This window comes from Cavia porcellus, unplaced genomic scaffold (assembly GCF_034190915.1).
Source record: "Cavia porcellus strain 051 isolate PalLab524CR breed Dunkin Hartley unplaced genomic scaffold, mCavPor4.1 scaffold_18, whole genome shotgun sequence".
Classification (NCBI taxonomy): domain Eukaryota; kingdom Metazoa; phylum Chordata; class Mammalia; order Rodentia; family Caviidae; genus Cavia; species Cavia porcellus.
In genome coordinates, this window is record NW_026947501.1 from 36,998,362 (window position 1) to 37,015,339 (window position 16,978).

At 37.1% G+C, this 16,978-nt stretch overlaps 1 protein-coding gene across 1 annotated transcript in view; it reads left to right on the forward strand.

Moving 5' to 3' along the window:
* The first annotated feature begins 2,131 nt into the window (after positions 1-2,131).
* Positions 2,132-16,978, forward strand: part of Dnah6 (dynein axonemal heavy chain 6) — a 221,096-nt gene continuing 206,249 nt past the window's right edge. The window contains exons 1-4 of the mRNA XM_023564757.2: positions 2,132-2,270; positions 2,929-3,161; positions 10,993-11,163; positions 12,969-13,231. Of these exons, the coding sequence (XP_023420525.1) occupies positions 2,937-3,161; positions 10,993-11,163; positions 12,969-13,231 (659 nt within the window). The 5' untranslated portion in view covers positions 2,132-2,270; positions 2,929-2,936. The remainder of the gene's footprint in view (positions 2,271-2,928; positions 3,162-10,992; positions 11,164-12,968; positions 13,232-16,978) is intronic.

Consider the following 16,978-nt stretch of genomic DNA (forward strand, 5'->3'; position numbering starts at 1 on the left):
AAGTCTGACTTCGGTTCTGGAAAGTTCTTATGGAATGCTTTCACTGCAAGTATCTCTGCAAATATTATCCCTACTTCATTCTCTTTTTCCTTTTCTTCTTAGGGCAAAATTTAACTCAAATAAAACTTGTCCCAGAATCTTCTATGAATCTTAGCTTCCATCCTTAGGAGTTTTGTTAAATTTCATTTTGAGAATTTCTTTTTGCCTATTTTTCTCTTTACATATTTTCTCCTGAGCTGTGCTTAATACGCTATTCAACATATCCACCAAATTTGTCTTTGTGTGAGTTAAGCATAACATTACATTTACCAGAAGCAACATTTAGTGTATTCATACTCTTAGGCAATCACTACCACTTCCTAGTTCTAGAACATTTTCATTGCCAAAATGGAAACTCTGTATTTATTAAAGTTATTTTTCTTAATCTCCCTTCCCCCAGGCCTTGGCAACCACGAGTCAACTTCCTATTTCTGTGACTCTTCCTACTCTTGGGAATCAGACATTATATGGCTTTTTGAGTCTAGTTCATTTCACTTAGCAGAAGGTTGTCAAAGTCTATCTACCTTATATCCTTATTTCCATCCACTGAGTTAACTTTGGTTGTTGTATTTTTCAGTCCTACAGTATATTTGCTTATTTTTCAATCTGCTAAATCATTTTATAGTCTCCAATACTCTTCCAATTGTTCTGTCTTTTGTCTCCCAATCATTTCAACACTTATTACCCTTATGTTGTTTTCTCTTCTTTCCTTTTTACTTTTTTCTTTCCTTCCCTTCCATAGCCTACTTAAAATTTGACTGGTTCTCATTCGTGTTTACAATGAAATGTGCAATGAAACTTTTTAATCTGGTCCATTTAATGTTTATGTAGCAATGTCAAAGGCTATTGCTCTTTATTAATCAAATAAGAGAGCTGAACTGAGTCATCTGTAATCACCACTCCAGCTCTATCTTTATGATTCTTTCAGAGGTCTTGTCATGCTAGGATGTAAAATCATACCTGAATATACGAAGACAGAAAATGCACACTGCCGTAAGTATGCAGCATCCTGTTCCTGTGCTTCACACATAGATTTGCATTCAAGACAAGAAACAAATATTAAGGTTAAAAAGCAAAAATAGACAACAAAAGAAAGAAAGACAGAGAAGGAGGAGAGAGCGAGAGAAGGAAGAAAGGAAGAAAAGGAAAGAGACAAAGAAAGGGAGAGAGGAAGGAAGGAAAGAAGGAAGGATGGATGAAAGAGAAAGAAAGAAAGAAAGAAAGAAAGAAAGAAAGACGGAAAGGAAGGGAAGGAAAGAAGGAAAGAAGGATGGGAGAGAGAGAAAGGCAAGAAAGCACAGCACTGATCATCTCATTTTGGAGGGGAGGCTGAAAGCCAGGCTCTGCCATCTTGTATTCCAGATCCTCAAGACCTGAGAAAGGTCTGCTTCCCCGCATCAATAATTGGGATTAGTCCTCTGCAGTGCACAATCGGCACTGGACTTCGATACTTACAACTTAACAATAGTGGTTTGGGGCCTAACTAAAAGACACTAAATTCCAGAACAAGATCCAGGATTTGGTAAACAGTGGGCGGGACCATGTAATGAGGGGCTCCTGCTATGACTGACAGGGGAGTTTTCTCCGGGGAGAAAGAACACTCACAGAGGCTCATAGAGTTGTTTGAGGGGAAGGAGAACCCACGTTTTTTGCACCTCTGGATACTCGAGAGAATGTCGGGTTGGGGCAGATGCGTCGCCCTTCCGAAGCAGGACTCCAGTTGTCTGCGCAATAGACATCACCCTCCTGAGAGTCTTGATTTCTGAACCAGGGAAGAGATCAAAGTGAACCTCAAGTCAGTTTTGAGGCTCATGAAGAAAAAACAGAAGAGATTGCTGTAGCAAGCTGGGGCAGTAAGCACGGAGAGCCAAAAAGAGAGCAAACAAACTTAACTACCTCCTTTGCTGGATTTGCCGGCGCTGCCCAAGGGCTCAGTTCCCTATTCAGGGTAGACATGGGCGGGCCGTGAGAGCTCTTCACCAACCAGGGACACAAAAAACGATCCAGAGGCACTGATTGGTTCAGCCACTCGTCGCGTTCCTCCTGGGCCAAGACCCGTGATTCGCTGAGGCGTTACCGTGGTGACAGGTCACGCCGTAGTGCCAGGGGAAAGCTTGGTGGCTGCTAGGCAACGAGAAACAGCCCCAAGCTAGCTGACTTTCTACTACACTCACAGAAGCATTGCTTAGTTTCCGGAGACCCCTCTGCCACGGTTGCTCCTGTCCGAAGTGGTGAGTCCAGTGATGCCGAGCCTTGGGGGCAGGGCTCCAACTTCTGGGCCAGAAGCATAACATGGTTTATCAAGCACACAAGGAAGGGCTCAGAGAGGCAGAGAAATTCAGTGGAAAAGTATTTCAGTGATTGCCTGTTATGCACTTATCATTGCAGAAGTGTGGGAAGGGAGGAATAGCGATATCAAGAGACTGGTATAAGATATTTGCACGGTCAGATCTAGTCCTGCGCTATTCAACATGGCAGCCGCTAGACTGCGTTGTGCTCTAAATGAGAGGTTCACATTGGATTTCAGAGGGCATAGTGCCAAAAAAAAAGCAGTAATAATTTTTATACTGACTATGTACTGAAATAAAATTTTGATTATATTAGAGACATACAATTAAAACTAATAGTGTCATCTGTCTTCTCCTTTTCCTTCTTAGTAACTGGTTACTTGGAAAATTAAAACTACATAGGAGACTCTCAATTTTCTTGACCAGCACTGAGCTAAACTGGGAGTGAGAATGTGTGTGGTAGTGAATACAAGATCTTTACAACAGGGTCATAGTTTTAGTGTTTTAGGACTTTGCATCTCAAAGTGCACAAGTCAGAATCTGAATTTTAACAGACTCTTCAAGTTTCTCACTTTCCTTTTGCTTATCTTGTCCTTTCCAGGAATAAAGATGGCTTACCACACTATAGAGAGTGAAATGGACCTGAGGAGTCTTGCAGATACTTCACGAAATCCTAGTGTTTCAAAACTGAGTACTGCAACGTCCAAGGGAAGAATAAGTTATATTACACCCACAGAGCATGACTCTGATAAACAAATCCTGACATTTAGACACACCACAAAAGCTCAGGAGAGGACAAGAAAAAGACAACAGCCTGTAAAACTAGAGCCTCTGGTAAGTTAAAAAATAGTACTGGTCTGTTTTGCTTATACAGAGGAAATTACAGCGTTGCTTTATTATTTCCAGACCGTTAACTAACAAAGAAAAGATGGAAAGTTTTAAAGTTAAAAATGTGTTTATGAAATGTAAACACCGTAAATATTTACTCAACAGAAGTTTCTGGATCTGTTTAAATTGGGGAATAAAGTGGTGAGCCATTTTGTGCAGGTAAATTTTGTCTAGGATTATGCACAATACAGAAACTTAATCTATCTAAATTAGGAGGCTCTCTTGCCTATTGAGACACCAATTTTTATTGTGAATATTAGTTATACAGATAGTGGATTTCCTTTTCGGAGGACTCATCCATGCATGTGACATATTTTGATGATTTGACCTCCCATGCATTACTGGCCTGACCTTCCCTCTCTCATCACCCACATTCCCTTTCTCTGCTCTAACAGTCCCTAGAAAATATTTAATACCTAAAACTCCAGGGAAAGTAATCTTTATGTGTGCCCGATAATGCTTAATTTTCAGAAAGTTTTTGTGCACTTGGACAAATGTAAATGCATGTAAAGGACCAGTTAATTAGTATAAAGTAAAAATTGAAGTTCTCATCTCCCGCTGTCAGATATTTACTCTTTTTTAAAAATCTTTTTCTTTGGGGGGGGGGGTCTTTTTGAGACAGGGTCTCTTTACGCAGTTCAGTCTGGCCTTGAGCTCACTTTCTAGCCTAGGCTGGTCTTGAACTCACAACAATCCTCCTGCCTCAGCCTCCCGAGTGTTGGAATTACAGGTGTGAGCCACCATGCCCGGCTGAGATATTTACTCTTACTAAATCTTACTTAAGTGGTTGTGTGCACTTCAAACCATTTTGTATTTTTTCAAACAGATTTGCATATATGAATGTGTGAAAATATGTATGATTTTAAAGTAAGATTGCACAAGTCACAATGATTGTATTAGTCAGCTTTCCTATTGATACTCACAATTTAAAGGAAGAGAAGCTTATCTGGCTCAAGGTTTTGGAGGTTTAGTCCATGGCTTGTTGGCAAAAGGCCAGAGTGAATGGAGCACAGCTCTTACTTCATGATGGCCTGGAAACAGAACAGGGGAATAGCAGTAGAAAGGAAAAGGCCAGGGTCAGATACAGACCCCAAGGTCATGCCTCCATGAGGCACCCAGATATGAGCAAGAGCGTGTTTTACTAATCTCCTAGGTCCCAAGCCATTTAGGTCCACAATTAAACTTGTAACTTCAGACTGATTTTTACAGTGCTTCCTTTACCTAAATGTATAGAAATTATTCCAGTCCATGCCTATGGAGGAATTTTTTTCTAACAGTTATACTGTATTTTGTTACTTGGATGTGTACCCATTACTTGGTCTTCTATTCATGAGAATTCAGTTTAATTATATTTTTGTGCTGTTATTTTGCTACTACAGGTAATGCTGCACTGAATAACCTTGTCTTTGTACATATAAAGATGGTTTTGTAGTGATGATATTTTTATAGGTCATAGAATATGCACATTTTTAATTCTGAAAAGTATTGCCCAATTGTCCTCCAGAAAAGTGTGACCAGTTTTTCCACCTATTGCATAAAACAGAGTCTTTTAATCCATACCATTGCTAAAGCAGCTGCTCTCGATTCCTTTGTTTCTGCCAGGCTAGCAGAATAAAATGACATAACATTATTGTTGAAATTTGCACCTCATTCTCATGATTAATTCTCATGATTAAAATAAATGTTGAATTGTATCAAATGCCCTTTGTATATCTATGAAGAATATCACGTGACTGTTTCCACAAGTCACGTTTAACACTTTTCTTTTTTCTTCTTTTTTTTTTGTAGATTATTTCATCCTTAGTGATACTTAGGTAATATGCTATAGTAAGGTACCAAGTTTTTTGTAAAATTAATTCTCATTTTATTGTTTCATTCGTTATTTTGAAAGGATTCTCCTCCTCAATTTCTTTGTATTTCTAGGACAGGAAAAAGTGAATGAATCATTTGTTTATTTTTTAACCAAAAATCTCACTAATATTTTGGACTCATATTTAGTGCTGAGCATTTATTTTCAAGCTATATAGTAAGCAAATTCATTACCAGATAGTTTTTCCTTTAGTTCAAGTCTTTATACCAGTTTGTTTTCTAAATTAGAGTTCAGTAAACTATGGTTCATGGATCAAATCCAATTCTGTAGTAAACCCCTTTTGCAAACACTGTTTTATTAGAACACCACCACACTCATTTGTTTACATATTGTCTAAAACTTTGAGTAATAGGAACTATATGATGCACAGCCCCTAAATTATTTATGGCCTAGCCCTTTATAGGAAAAATTTTGACTATGTTTTAGAAGTTCAAAAAAAAAAAAAAAAGAACTGAAAAGTAAGATGATAATGAAAATAATAATCTTGGTCTTGATTTTAATAATGGTCAGGGTTTTACAATATAGGTCAATTAATATTTTCCAAATCATTTATATTATATTAATAAATTCACTCCTATTCCTATCTTAGGAAAAGTTCAAATACAAAAAGTTGCAAAGAAAAATATAACAAAATTAATAATGTTAGATGTTTCTCACTTTGCTTTAATATGTATTTTTAAAAGAATACAGTGTTGTGCACATACTTCAGATACTTTTTATAGCTATCCAGGTATGAGTCACACTACATGATATATGTGAATTAATCCCATTTTTTTGTATTCTTGCCACTTTCTTTTAAAAGTTCGATTTCTTTCAACATTTTATTATGAAAAGTTTCAAGTATTCAGAAGTATTAAAATAATATTAATACAGCAAATACTTATATTCTCTCTACTTACAACATTCAAACATTGTTAATGGCTTATCATCTTTGTTTTATGTTTTTCTGTATACATCTATACAGCTACTTGTTATTTAAATTGTAAACATTATAATACATAGCTTTCAAAGTCTTTGGCATGAATAAGAACAGTTCCTTGAATAGTATAATGATATGATCACATCTAAAAAATTTGATAATGGTGTTATCATCTAAAATCTAATCCACACTGATATTTCTCTAATTTCTTAGAATGTTTTTTAATTAGCAACTTTTCTATCCATAGCAAGAATCTAATAGTAATTAAGCTGCTGCATGTTTTAGTTGTATTTTTATTCTCTTTTAATCTAAAAGTCTTTAATAACTTATTTTTTGATAGCTTTGACTGAAGAGTCCAGAACTGTTTTGTAATATATTGCACATGCTGAATACGTCTGATTGTTCACTGTGTTATCTGATGTGTTTCTCTATCTCCTATAAGTCTACAGCCTTCATTAGAGTAAAAGAGGTTTTTCTGTCTTTTCTGCCATAAAGTCATGGGTTTCATTTATTTAATAAATTTTAAATCAAATATAGATTTTTGATATTTAAATTGCCCCATGCACTTTTTAGTTAACATTCTTCTGTAGAAAACAGCTGCATTTCCTCACTTAAATTCTTTAAAATGCCAGTCTGAATTTATAGCTTTTAAAAAATTCACTGTTGAGTCAAGTGGTGTAAGTAAGTGATATAGTTCAGTGGTGTAAGTGCCTGCCTGGCAAGCACAAGGTCGTGAGTACCAAAAAATAATTCACTGTTTTTCTCCATTAGTGTAATTTTTCATGTTGATGTCTGAATTCATCCTTAAATTCCTATCTCTTTTTGCCTTATCATCAACAGCGTTTGAGTACTTTCTTGCTTCTGGCCCTGAAAAACATTCAAGGTTTACTTTGTAATTTCCATGTTTTGACTGTAGGGTTAGGCATCTTTTTTAATGGGAAAGGACCTGTGGAACCCAAGATATGGCTACCATGTGTGTATTACTACTTGCCATAGATTTAGATCTTTAAAAAGACACAGAGTTACCATGTGTACATGTGTTTTTGATTTTTTAAATCTAGAATTCATACTAACTGACTCATTCCATTCTAAAGCCTATGACTTTTTCTTGACCTCTTTGTCTTCTATATTTGTCTGTCTCTTCTCAGTGAACAGTGCGGCTCTTGCTGTCCCTTTCATTGCCATGTTTTATAAACGCATAGAACATATTTTGATCATATGTATCCTCTTCCCCTTCTCCTGATCCCCTTCTTCTTGTCTAATAGGCTTCCACCTTATTTTCTAGATTCTACGTATGAGGGAAAACATGTGACACTTGTCTTTGTGAATCTGGATTAGTTTGCTTAGCAGAATGATATCTACTTCCATCCATTTTCCTGCAAATGACATGATTCAGTTCTTTATGACTGAATAATACTTCATTATGGATATGTACCACATTCTCTTTGCTGAACCCAAATAGGCACCTGGGCTGGTTCTACATAACGTAGCTATAGTGAATTTGAAAGCACAATTCTTCGCAACACCAATATAGTTACTCATTTTTATAGAAATGCATGAAAATACTTTGAAATTACCACATCAGTACCATTAGAATAACAGACCTACCTGGTAAAACTCAACCTTTTTTTGGAGTCATAATTTAAAAAGCTTTTCTCTTTTTCCAAATTATAAAACAGTTCACCTTTGTTTTCTTTTAATACTTTTGTGGTATTGATTTCTACATCTGTGTTTCTCTTTCATTTGGTAAATCCTCACAAATGAGTCGAAATTTACCTTTCCACAAAAGTTTTTTCTAGCTATTCCATCACCATTTATTTCAAACAGTACCTCAGCTGTTTCTACACTGTTTATGAAAAGCAATACCTGTTTTTCAATTATACTTAGGCAAAGAACAATTATAAAGCCTGAATGAGAAACATTAAGACCTATTGACTGGTCTTTCATACTCCTGGAAGGCAAGAATCCAAATGGGTAGGAATACAATTTTTCCCTAGTTGATCCCATTTTAATCAGGCTCCCAAAGACTGTTTCTTGGATTTTGACAGCATTATCCTCAAACATATGTTGAAGAACAAAGCTATAAAAGTGACTTACACAATCTTGAAAAGTTATAGAAATGTAGTTATTTGCCCAACTTAGTACAAAGGTTTTCAATTCAGTTTTTGTAATCAAGACAGTGTATGATAATCAGTTTCAGAGGAGACCAAAAAAATAGCGTAAAGAGCTGAGAAAAAAACACACAGCAAAATACAAAGTTTATATTTTTAAGAGTTAATATCAAACTTCAGTGGAGGACAGAGTGAATTATTTAATGAATGGTGTTGTAACAACTGATTTATGTGTAACGAAAAAAAGAGTTTCACCTCCACAATACTAAAAACTAAATTCCAGACAGAGTAAAGAAAATGTAGAAAAGAATATTTTTCTGAATTCAGGTTAGGAAAGATTTGTTGAATGAAGTAGATTTCTGAGCAAAACATATTCCTGGAATAAGGAAGGTTGTTTTATTATAAATGAGTCAATAGTAAGGAGACATAGCGATCTAAAAAATGTATAGGCTTTGGTGCCACTAATATTTTGAGCCAGATAATTGTGTACTGTGGGGACTACGCTGAACAGTGTAACTTGTTTAACAGCAACCCTGACCTTTGCCTATCAGATGTCAGTAACATAACCTCTAACTGGAAGAACCAATAATGTCTTTTTTTTTTCAAAAAGCAAAACAGAAAAAAAGGATAGAAATGACGCAGAATTCAAAAAAAAGATAGGAAATTAATGTTAGTTAATATATTGCATATTGTTATCTTAGAAGTAGTTGTTCAGGTTACAAGTTCTAGGCATAAATATGATCAAACAAACAATGACAGCACAAACTGTTCTTTTTGATGAACTAACAGATTAGTAGTATAGTTATCTATATATATATACCTACAAATAATGTCTTTGGACATAACAAAGTACTCTTGAGTAGAAGGTAAAATTGTCCTGCTTTAAAAACCACTGCTTTAGATAAATCAGTGATTTTTTTCTGTCACCCACAGACTGTCCCTAATCTTTTATTGTTGTACTCTATGTACCTTATCAGAGCATATAGACATCGCATGCCATGTATATAACTATCTGCACATTTACCACCATTTTTATTATAAAATACACGTAACCATTTTATTTTTAATGTATTTTTTAACATAACCTTGTTTTTTGTTTTTGTTTTTGTTTTTGTTTTTGTTTTTTAGTACCAGAGATTGAACTCACAACCTCGCACTTGCCAAGCAGGTGCTTATACTGCTGAGCTACATCCTGGGCCCCATGTAAACATTTTAAGTGTATATTCAGCAGCATTAAGTACATTCACAGTGTTGTGCAATCATAGCGTCTATTTCTGGAACTTTTCTGCTACCTCCCATCCATTTTACTGCTTGAATCTCTGTAGTCATTTTAGTTATCTGGTATTCTGTAGTAGCTTCTCCTAAGGGCACAATCTTCCCTGCATTCTTGAATATTCATCGCACTGTGTTTACAGCTTTTATACTTGAATTCCTGTTTGGGTGGATACAGAATCCTTGAATCAAAATGTTCTTCCTTTGAGTATCATAAACATGTATTCCATTTTCTTCAGATTTAAACCGCTGCTCACTGGGTTTAATGACAACCAGACTTCTCTGTAAGTGCCTTGATCCTTCTCACCAGGATCCTCATTTCCCCCGTTTCTTCAAGCATCTTTACCAGAATGAGTGTCGGTGCAGGTCATTCTGGGTTCCTGTCCCACATACTTGGTGTTTCTTTTTAATAGTAAAAACAAAGTCTTTTTTCTTATCTGCAAAGCCTTTTTTCTCTTCTTTTCTGAGTTTTTCTAAGTCCAATTTCATTTTCTTTTTTATAGTGTCTCATATTTTTAGCTCACTTTGATTTTTAGTTTTTTTCTGTAGTGTGTGTAAGTTCAGTACTTTCCTAGTGTATGTAGGGCTACTGTTCTGTTCCTTATTCTCTTCTTTTCCTTAAGATAACTTCAGTGTGAGAGCTAACTATAGGCCTTTTCTGTCCCTATTACATCGATAAAGTGATGCTAATTTTTCATTATTATTATTATTATTATTATTATTATTATTATTTTGGTACTAGGACTCAAATTTACAACCTTAAGCTTGCTAGGCAGGTACTGTGCCACTGAGCTATATCCCTGACCCCTCAGTACCTTTATTGAGCGAGGAGAGTGACTGAGTAGTTTTCAAATCTAAAACTTCATCTGGGTTTTTTTTGTTTTTACTGATTAGAAATATGGCTGTACTTTCTGAGGTCTCCTTTTTGTGCTTTCTTACCCCGCTTTCATCTGGACTTTCTCTTCTCTTTACCCATATCTTATCTGTCTCCCACAGTTAGCATTAGATTCGCTGAATCTATTTTCTCATATGGCACTTTGTCCTAGGATGGACCTTTCTTCAGCTGATTTTTAAGACCCATGCTGCTTGCATACCTTCAGTCTACCTCAGTAACCTATGGATTAGAATTTTAAAAGTTCAGCCCTCTTCCCACTGCTTTTCTGTTTCTTCCCATACCTACCGCTGAGTATCTGTTGGAGACATTGGGGTTCCCAGTACTCATGCTCATTACATGCCTGATGATCTTCATTTCTTCAGCACATAGTTTATTCCTTCTTGTCATAGAGTGACAATGAACAGTGAGAATTTGTCATGGACAATTGGCAGATAAGTGATTTCAGGCCTCTGAGCATCTCTGTGATAATCTTACTCCTAGAAGTATTGATATAAATTAAAGTATCAAATCAGTGGAAAGTAAGTGGAAAAGTTTTAATCGAATAATAATCAAGGATGGACAACAGTAATAGTGCTGATACTACTGTGGTTTTGGTAGGAAATTATTCCAGGGAGGAGATCAGTTTCTAACAGGAAACAGCCCAAAGACTGTGAAGAACCAGGAAAGTTCACACTATTAAAAAGCTTAACCTGTCTCTCTGTTCCCCAAAGCCAGTGCTAAAAGCCTACCAAGATCATAAGCAGCCGGAATACATACAGGAACAGAACCGCATTCAGTTAATCACTTGTGGAATCCTTAAGCCATCAGCAAGTGTAGCAGAAAGGGGTTCTGTCAAATCTCTTACCCCACTGGAACCTCAAGATGTTATGGAAAAAAAGAAGGTACAGTGTAACGTTGAAGTACCTAAGTGAGCCTTTTAATTTAATTTTCGTTTCATTTGGCATTGCTAATATGCTTTTAGCTCCTGAGAATAATAGCAAAATCATTTTCTAAAAGATTGCATATGGGTTTGGGAAATATATCTCTCAGTTCTTCCCATTTGAAGAAAGCTTCAAATGGGACACAGTAAAGGAAAATCATCAAGGAAGCTTTCAGCATCTGTGTTGTCTGACTTTCTCCATGTTATAAGACGTCACTGTATACTGAATGTTATATAATTATTTTCCTTTTTTTCATCATTTTTTACCAAAAACAAACATCTTTGAAGACCTCAATGAGAAGCAATAAAATAGACTGAGTCAGCTCAAAAGGATGTTTGTAGCTGGTAAGAATTGTACAATGGTAAAGCTGTCTTCCAGAACATAAATGAATAGTATCTTAGGAGAGAAACCATTAGAGCTTGGCTTTGAAAGATTATCTTTAAGTAATTAAAGAAAGAAACAGAAAATGTGGAAGAAAATGTGAAGGGCACACCTGCAGTAAAGATGCCAAGACAGCCAAGATTTCTCTGGCCTTTTGATGAAAGGATCCTTTAATGCTCATCAAATATTTGAATGCTAGTTTGGTTCCATGTATTGGGCTGCAGTGCTATAAATGCACAGTTGAGGACTAGCTCTGTCCTTTTAGGATTTCAGAGTCCGGAGGTGGACAAAACTCAACCCCAGTCGGGTGTAGTAATAACTGTCACTGATCAGTTAAGGTATAAAATGGTGAAGAACTGAATGAAATGGACCCTTACATCTGGTGGCCAGAGGGACAGTTAACAGAGGAAGAACCACCCGTGGAATTTCAGTACACTCAGTAGATAAGGCAGGAGAGATGGGGCTTAAAGAGAAGCCAGGTGGACAGAAGCTTACTATAGATTTGGGTAAAATCGTCCTGAGAGACTGAAATCAGGCCCACTTTGGTGACCCTTTTCCTACCAGAGACAAGGTGATGATCTTTGAAGGTTGGGTCAGATGTCCTCAAATGAGGTTGGTCACCTCCCCTGCAGGAGGAAAGAATGTGAGCCATACTTCCCTAATGTTTTGGAGGATGAACAAAAGAGTGTGATTGGCACGGAAAGTATAGACAGTAGAGCCCTAATGTGTGAGCAGGGTGAGGGTAGGACGTAGCCTTGCTGATTCCGGTGAGGACCACGAGCCAGGAGGGTCTGCATCTCCTGTGAGCAGCATAGAAATACAGAGTCACAGATTGCACCCCAGCAGGACTGAGGCAGAATCTGCATTTTGACAAGTCCCCAAGGAATTCACATGCACTTTTAAGTTTCAGGACACTGATCTACAGAACAGATAATCATTAGTTAATAAAATGAATGCTTCTGTAAGGCCATCGTCTGTAATTCCCCATGCTCATTGTATGCACCCATATTCACAGAGAAGTAGAGTTTATCATGAGTTCTGCTAATAACTGTCCAGGATTTCGCTCACTGAAAAGCAGCAAGGTGATGAGAAGAGCTGAGGAGCTGAGAGGAGAGACCACAGAGGACAGATGCTGAGCAACTGAGCGCAGAGAGAGCTCCCGTGAACACCAGAGAGCTCATAGTAGAGGGCTGTAAGGAGCTAACAGAGAGCGGGCCGTGGGCCCTGACAAGGGTTTGGGCCTCGGGTGGGGAGCACTAAGAAGGGATGTCACTCCCAAGCAACAGTTTGAAATTTTTCAGTTTCAAAATGCTTGTCCTTTTAAAATACTATTTTATCCCTCCCTTTGCACAAAAACTCATGTTTTAAACATTGGTTTTGTTCAGGTCCAGCAGGCCTCTCTTGAGGTGTTCTCACCTTCTCCTCCTAAACTGCCCCGCACGGGTATTGGAAGAAGAGGCCTCTTTGGGACGGGGTCTTCCACCTACCCTAAGTACACTTTCCAGGACCGGGAAGAAGTCGTGAAAGCCAACATTCGTGATCCTTTGCAAATCATTAAAATAGTCCGTGAAAATGAAACGCTTGGATTTCTTTATATGATCTCTGCAGTGCCAAAGTCTTCTATTGAGTACGATACCTATAATCTAAAGTGAGTTCTCATTTACAAAGCAATTTATTTAAAACTGAAAATTCCAAATATGATTGCAAATATTATCCATAGTCTTTAATTTATTTTTAAAAATTTTTATTAGTATATGCTTGTAGTACATGTTTGTGATCATCTTAGAGGATTTGTACCTGTAATGAACATATCTTCATTCTTTTTATACCTGTCCCTTCCTCCACCTTGTCTTTCTGTCTCTGAATCTTTGTCAGTATCATCCATAATTAATTTCATAGTAAAATTAACTAGGACCAAAATAATTTCATCATCCAATGATAAATGAATCCTAATTACAATTATTTTAATTATTTCCAAATTTATCTATTGATAAAAATGACATATTCTTCGGGGCAGTATGCTGTCCTTTTCATGTATTTATATGTTATATCATCTATTTTTAATCAGTATTACAAACATTTTGTGATTGCTGAGGAAAAATGGCAATCTGTAAGAAGTAGGTGGTGTGCAATTTGTTTTACATATCATTTCAGCTTTCTTCTACAGAGCAGACAAGATTTTTAATAAAATGAGCCTGACAACATAGATGATTCAGACTTACACACATGCATTGCTTGGCACACAGTGATCATTAACGTAATTCGAAAAAACCACACTCTTGTGAGTCTGTGAGTTGCTTCAAATTTTAGCACCACAGACAACAGTGATTAGAGGACCTGGAGATCATATTGACTTTTTCGCTGTTGCTTAGTTGGCTGACAACATGTGCTAGACAAGTCTTTGCACGATAATGATGATAGATTTACTTTGCCACCAAATTCTTTGAGCTACATTTTCCAAGCTCCACACTTACTCTTCCTTATTCAGCGCTGTATTTTGATTATGCCAAATGATGCTGAAGATAGCTGTCTGTTAGAGAGAGGGAGAAGAACTCAAGTGTAAACTGATAGATTCATTGTAAACCCAAAAGACCTTAATAGGACTGTGAATCATAGGAAGAACATTGATGCTGATGGAAATCAGTCACTTAGCAACATTATGGAGGAACTGTTTTTTAAGGTGCTAGAGATACGTAAGTGAACCAACCAGACCAGATTCTCTGCCTTTGTGGAGTTTACAGCCCAACAGGGGAAACCAGTAGTAAGCACAAGATATGAATAAATTATCTAACTGTTAAAAGGTGTAAGTATTACAGAAAAATAGAGTAGGGTAAAGGAGATGGGGAGTCCAGGGTGAGAAATTGTGAATTAACTGGGACGGTTAGTGGGGCCTCAGTGAGATGCTGGTATTTGGACAAGGACTAGGAGGAGGAGTGAGTTCTCTGTTGGTACAGGGGTGAGCATTCTGGGACGCAGATACCCGGAGGCAGGAGTGTGTCGAGCAGGTTCAAGGAGCTAAGAACAGTAGAGTGAATGAGAGATGGGCGCAAGTCATGCAGGGGCTTTTTGACCCCTGCAAGAATTCTACTCCGAGAAAAAAAAAATGGAGAATCATTGAAGGATTTCCAGTAGAGGAGTGTCTTGGTCTGAGTCCCATATTGAAAAGGAATACTCCGGCTACTGTGCATAGAATAATAGACTTCAGAGGTGCAGGCATTGAAGCAGGAGGAACAATTAAATCCTTTTAATATTCTGGTGAGAAATGGACCAGGTGATAGCAGTGAGGTGGTGGGGAAATAGGTCTGGTTCTGGAATTGTGAAAAGAAAGCCCATCAGATGCTTTTATTATGGGCTGCATGTAGGGTGGACAACCAGAGAAGAGACCAGGATAGCATTGGAGACCTGTTTATCTGCACAAGAGGAACAGCAGAGTCACTGTTAACTGAGACACAAAACACTGGGTAGTCCAAGATTACAAGGGAAGATAAGCGCTTGTGTTTGGACATACTAATTTTGAGGTGCCACAGGGAGAAAGAAATGGAGTATGGATGAAAAAGAACTGGGATTGAGAGATATTTTTTTTAAGATGAGAAAAATGAATAGATTTTTTCAAGGAGGAAGAATTGATATAGAAGTTAAAGCTCTTTTCTATAAAATGCTTTAAAAATAATGTTAGTATTGCCATTTCCACATACTTGTGTGTGTGTGTGTGTGTGTGTGTCTGTGTGTGTGTGTGTGTGTGTGAGAGAGAGAGAGAGAGAGAGAGAGAGAGAGAGAGAGAGAGAGAGAGAGAGAGAGAGAAGAGACAGAGACAGAGACAGAGACAGAGACAGAGAGACAGGGTCTCATTGTATAGTTCAGGCTGGCCTCGAACTCTTGGGCTATCCTCCCACCTCAGCCTCCCGATGGCTTGGTTACAGGCATGCACCCCTACACCTGGCATTACCTTGTTATTTTTTTTATGAAAAAAAGTTCTTTATCAGTTTTTGAAGAGGAAGTTAAAACTCTTAGGTGGAGAAGAGTGCAAAAGTAGTTTATTTCCTGATCTTAAAATTATACTTCTTGCTTCCTATGTGAAAAATGTTTTACAGTTTTGTCTCTCAGAATTATGGAATAACCCAAATATCAAGGAACGCTGTGTATGATGTTTAATCCTCATAGTGAAAAGAGTCAAACTTGCCAAACATAACGTTGACTCCTTTTTACCAGTAGATAATTAAGTGCTGAATCAGAAACTTAAAGTGTGTTTGATCAAATTCTGGTGGTTTATTGAATTTCTAATTTAATGAGCACATTTGTTAGGGGAATTGCTTTGATTTTCTACTTATTTGTTCATTTATTTTTGGATCAATAGGAATGATGTCTGATTAATATATGCAAAGTCTCCTTTAAGAAGGTACTGTTGAAATTATACTTTGTTATCACTATATTTTTTGCTTTTGATGTAAAATTTTCCTTCCTAACTTGAATTCCAATTATTATAAATTTATGTGTGAAGATTTGAGTGCTATGTAGATGGAAGCAGCTAAATTGGAAGTTAAAATGAATAAGTACTAGGTCAATAAGATGAGGACATGTTATACCAAATGCTTTTTAAGGTTAATGTTATAAAATAACTATAATGTCTTTGAATAATTTCTAAGTATAGTAAAATATATTCAAATGTGTAGCATTAAAATAGTTATCTCTGAGTGAGAAAATCGCTCCATTTATTGGATTTCTTCTACAGAATCAGTTTAGTGATGTGTATTAGGTATCAACAGTTCAGTCACAAGTAAGCTGCAAAGAGGTGTCTAATGTGTTGGTTTATCAGCCTGGTAAGTACACAGCTATGTGGTGTCAGTCGTCTTGCCTGGTGCTGGGCCATAATGGGTCACACATTCTGGGTCAGGTCTAGGGCAAGCGAGATGAACACAGTAAAGATCAGGAACTAGGGAGATCGCAGGTGGTTTAGACAACAAAGAATTGCACTGACCAAGATGCAGTATGTCGATTTTGTTAGGACTTAGACCTTGAATATAAATGATAGTAACTGGTGGTAGGTCGGGTAGTGTGGAGAAAGGCTGTTGGCCAGAGAGCTGGGTCACATACCCGCTCTGTAAGAAGACACCAAAGCAAGTCATCGCATTTCACATGTCACAACAATGATGATTTATTGGTGTTTACTCCATTCTAGATGTTCCAAGGCATTTGCATACATTTAATGCTCAGAATAATACCGTAAGATAGAGACAATTATCTCTATTTTATAAATGAAGCCCAAACTGGTTAAGTAATTTCCCCCATTCACACAGTAAAGTGTGATGTAAATGGCAGTCCAGCTGCAGAAGCTGGCCTCTTCATCTGTATGTACTACGTACATTTCAAGATGACAAAGAGTGCTCATGAGATGCCC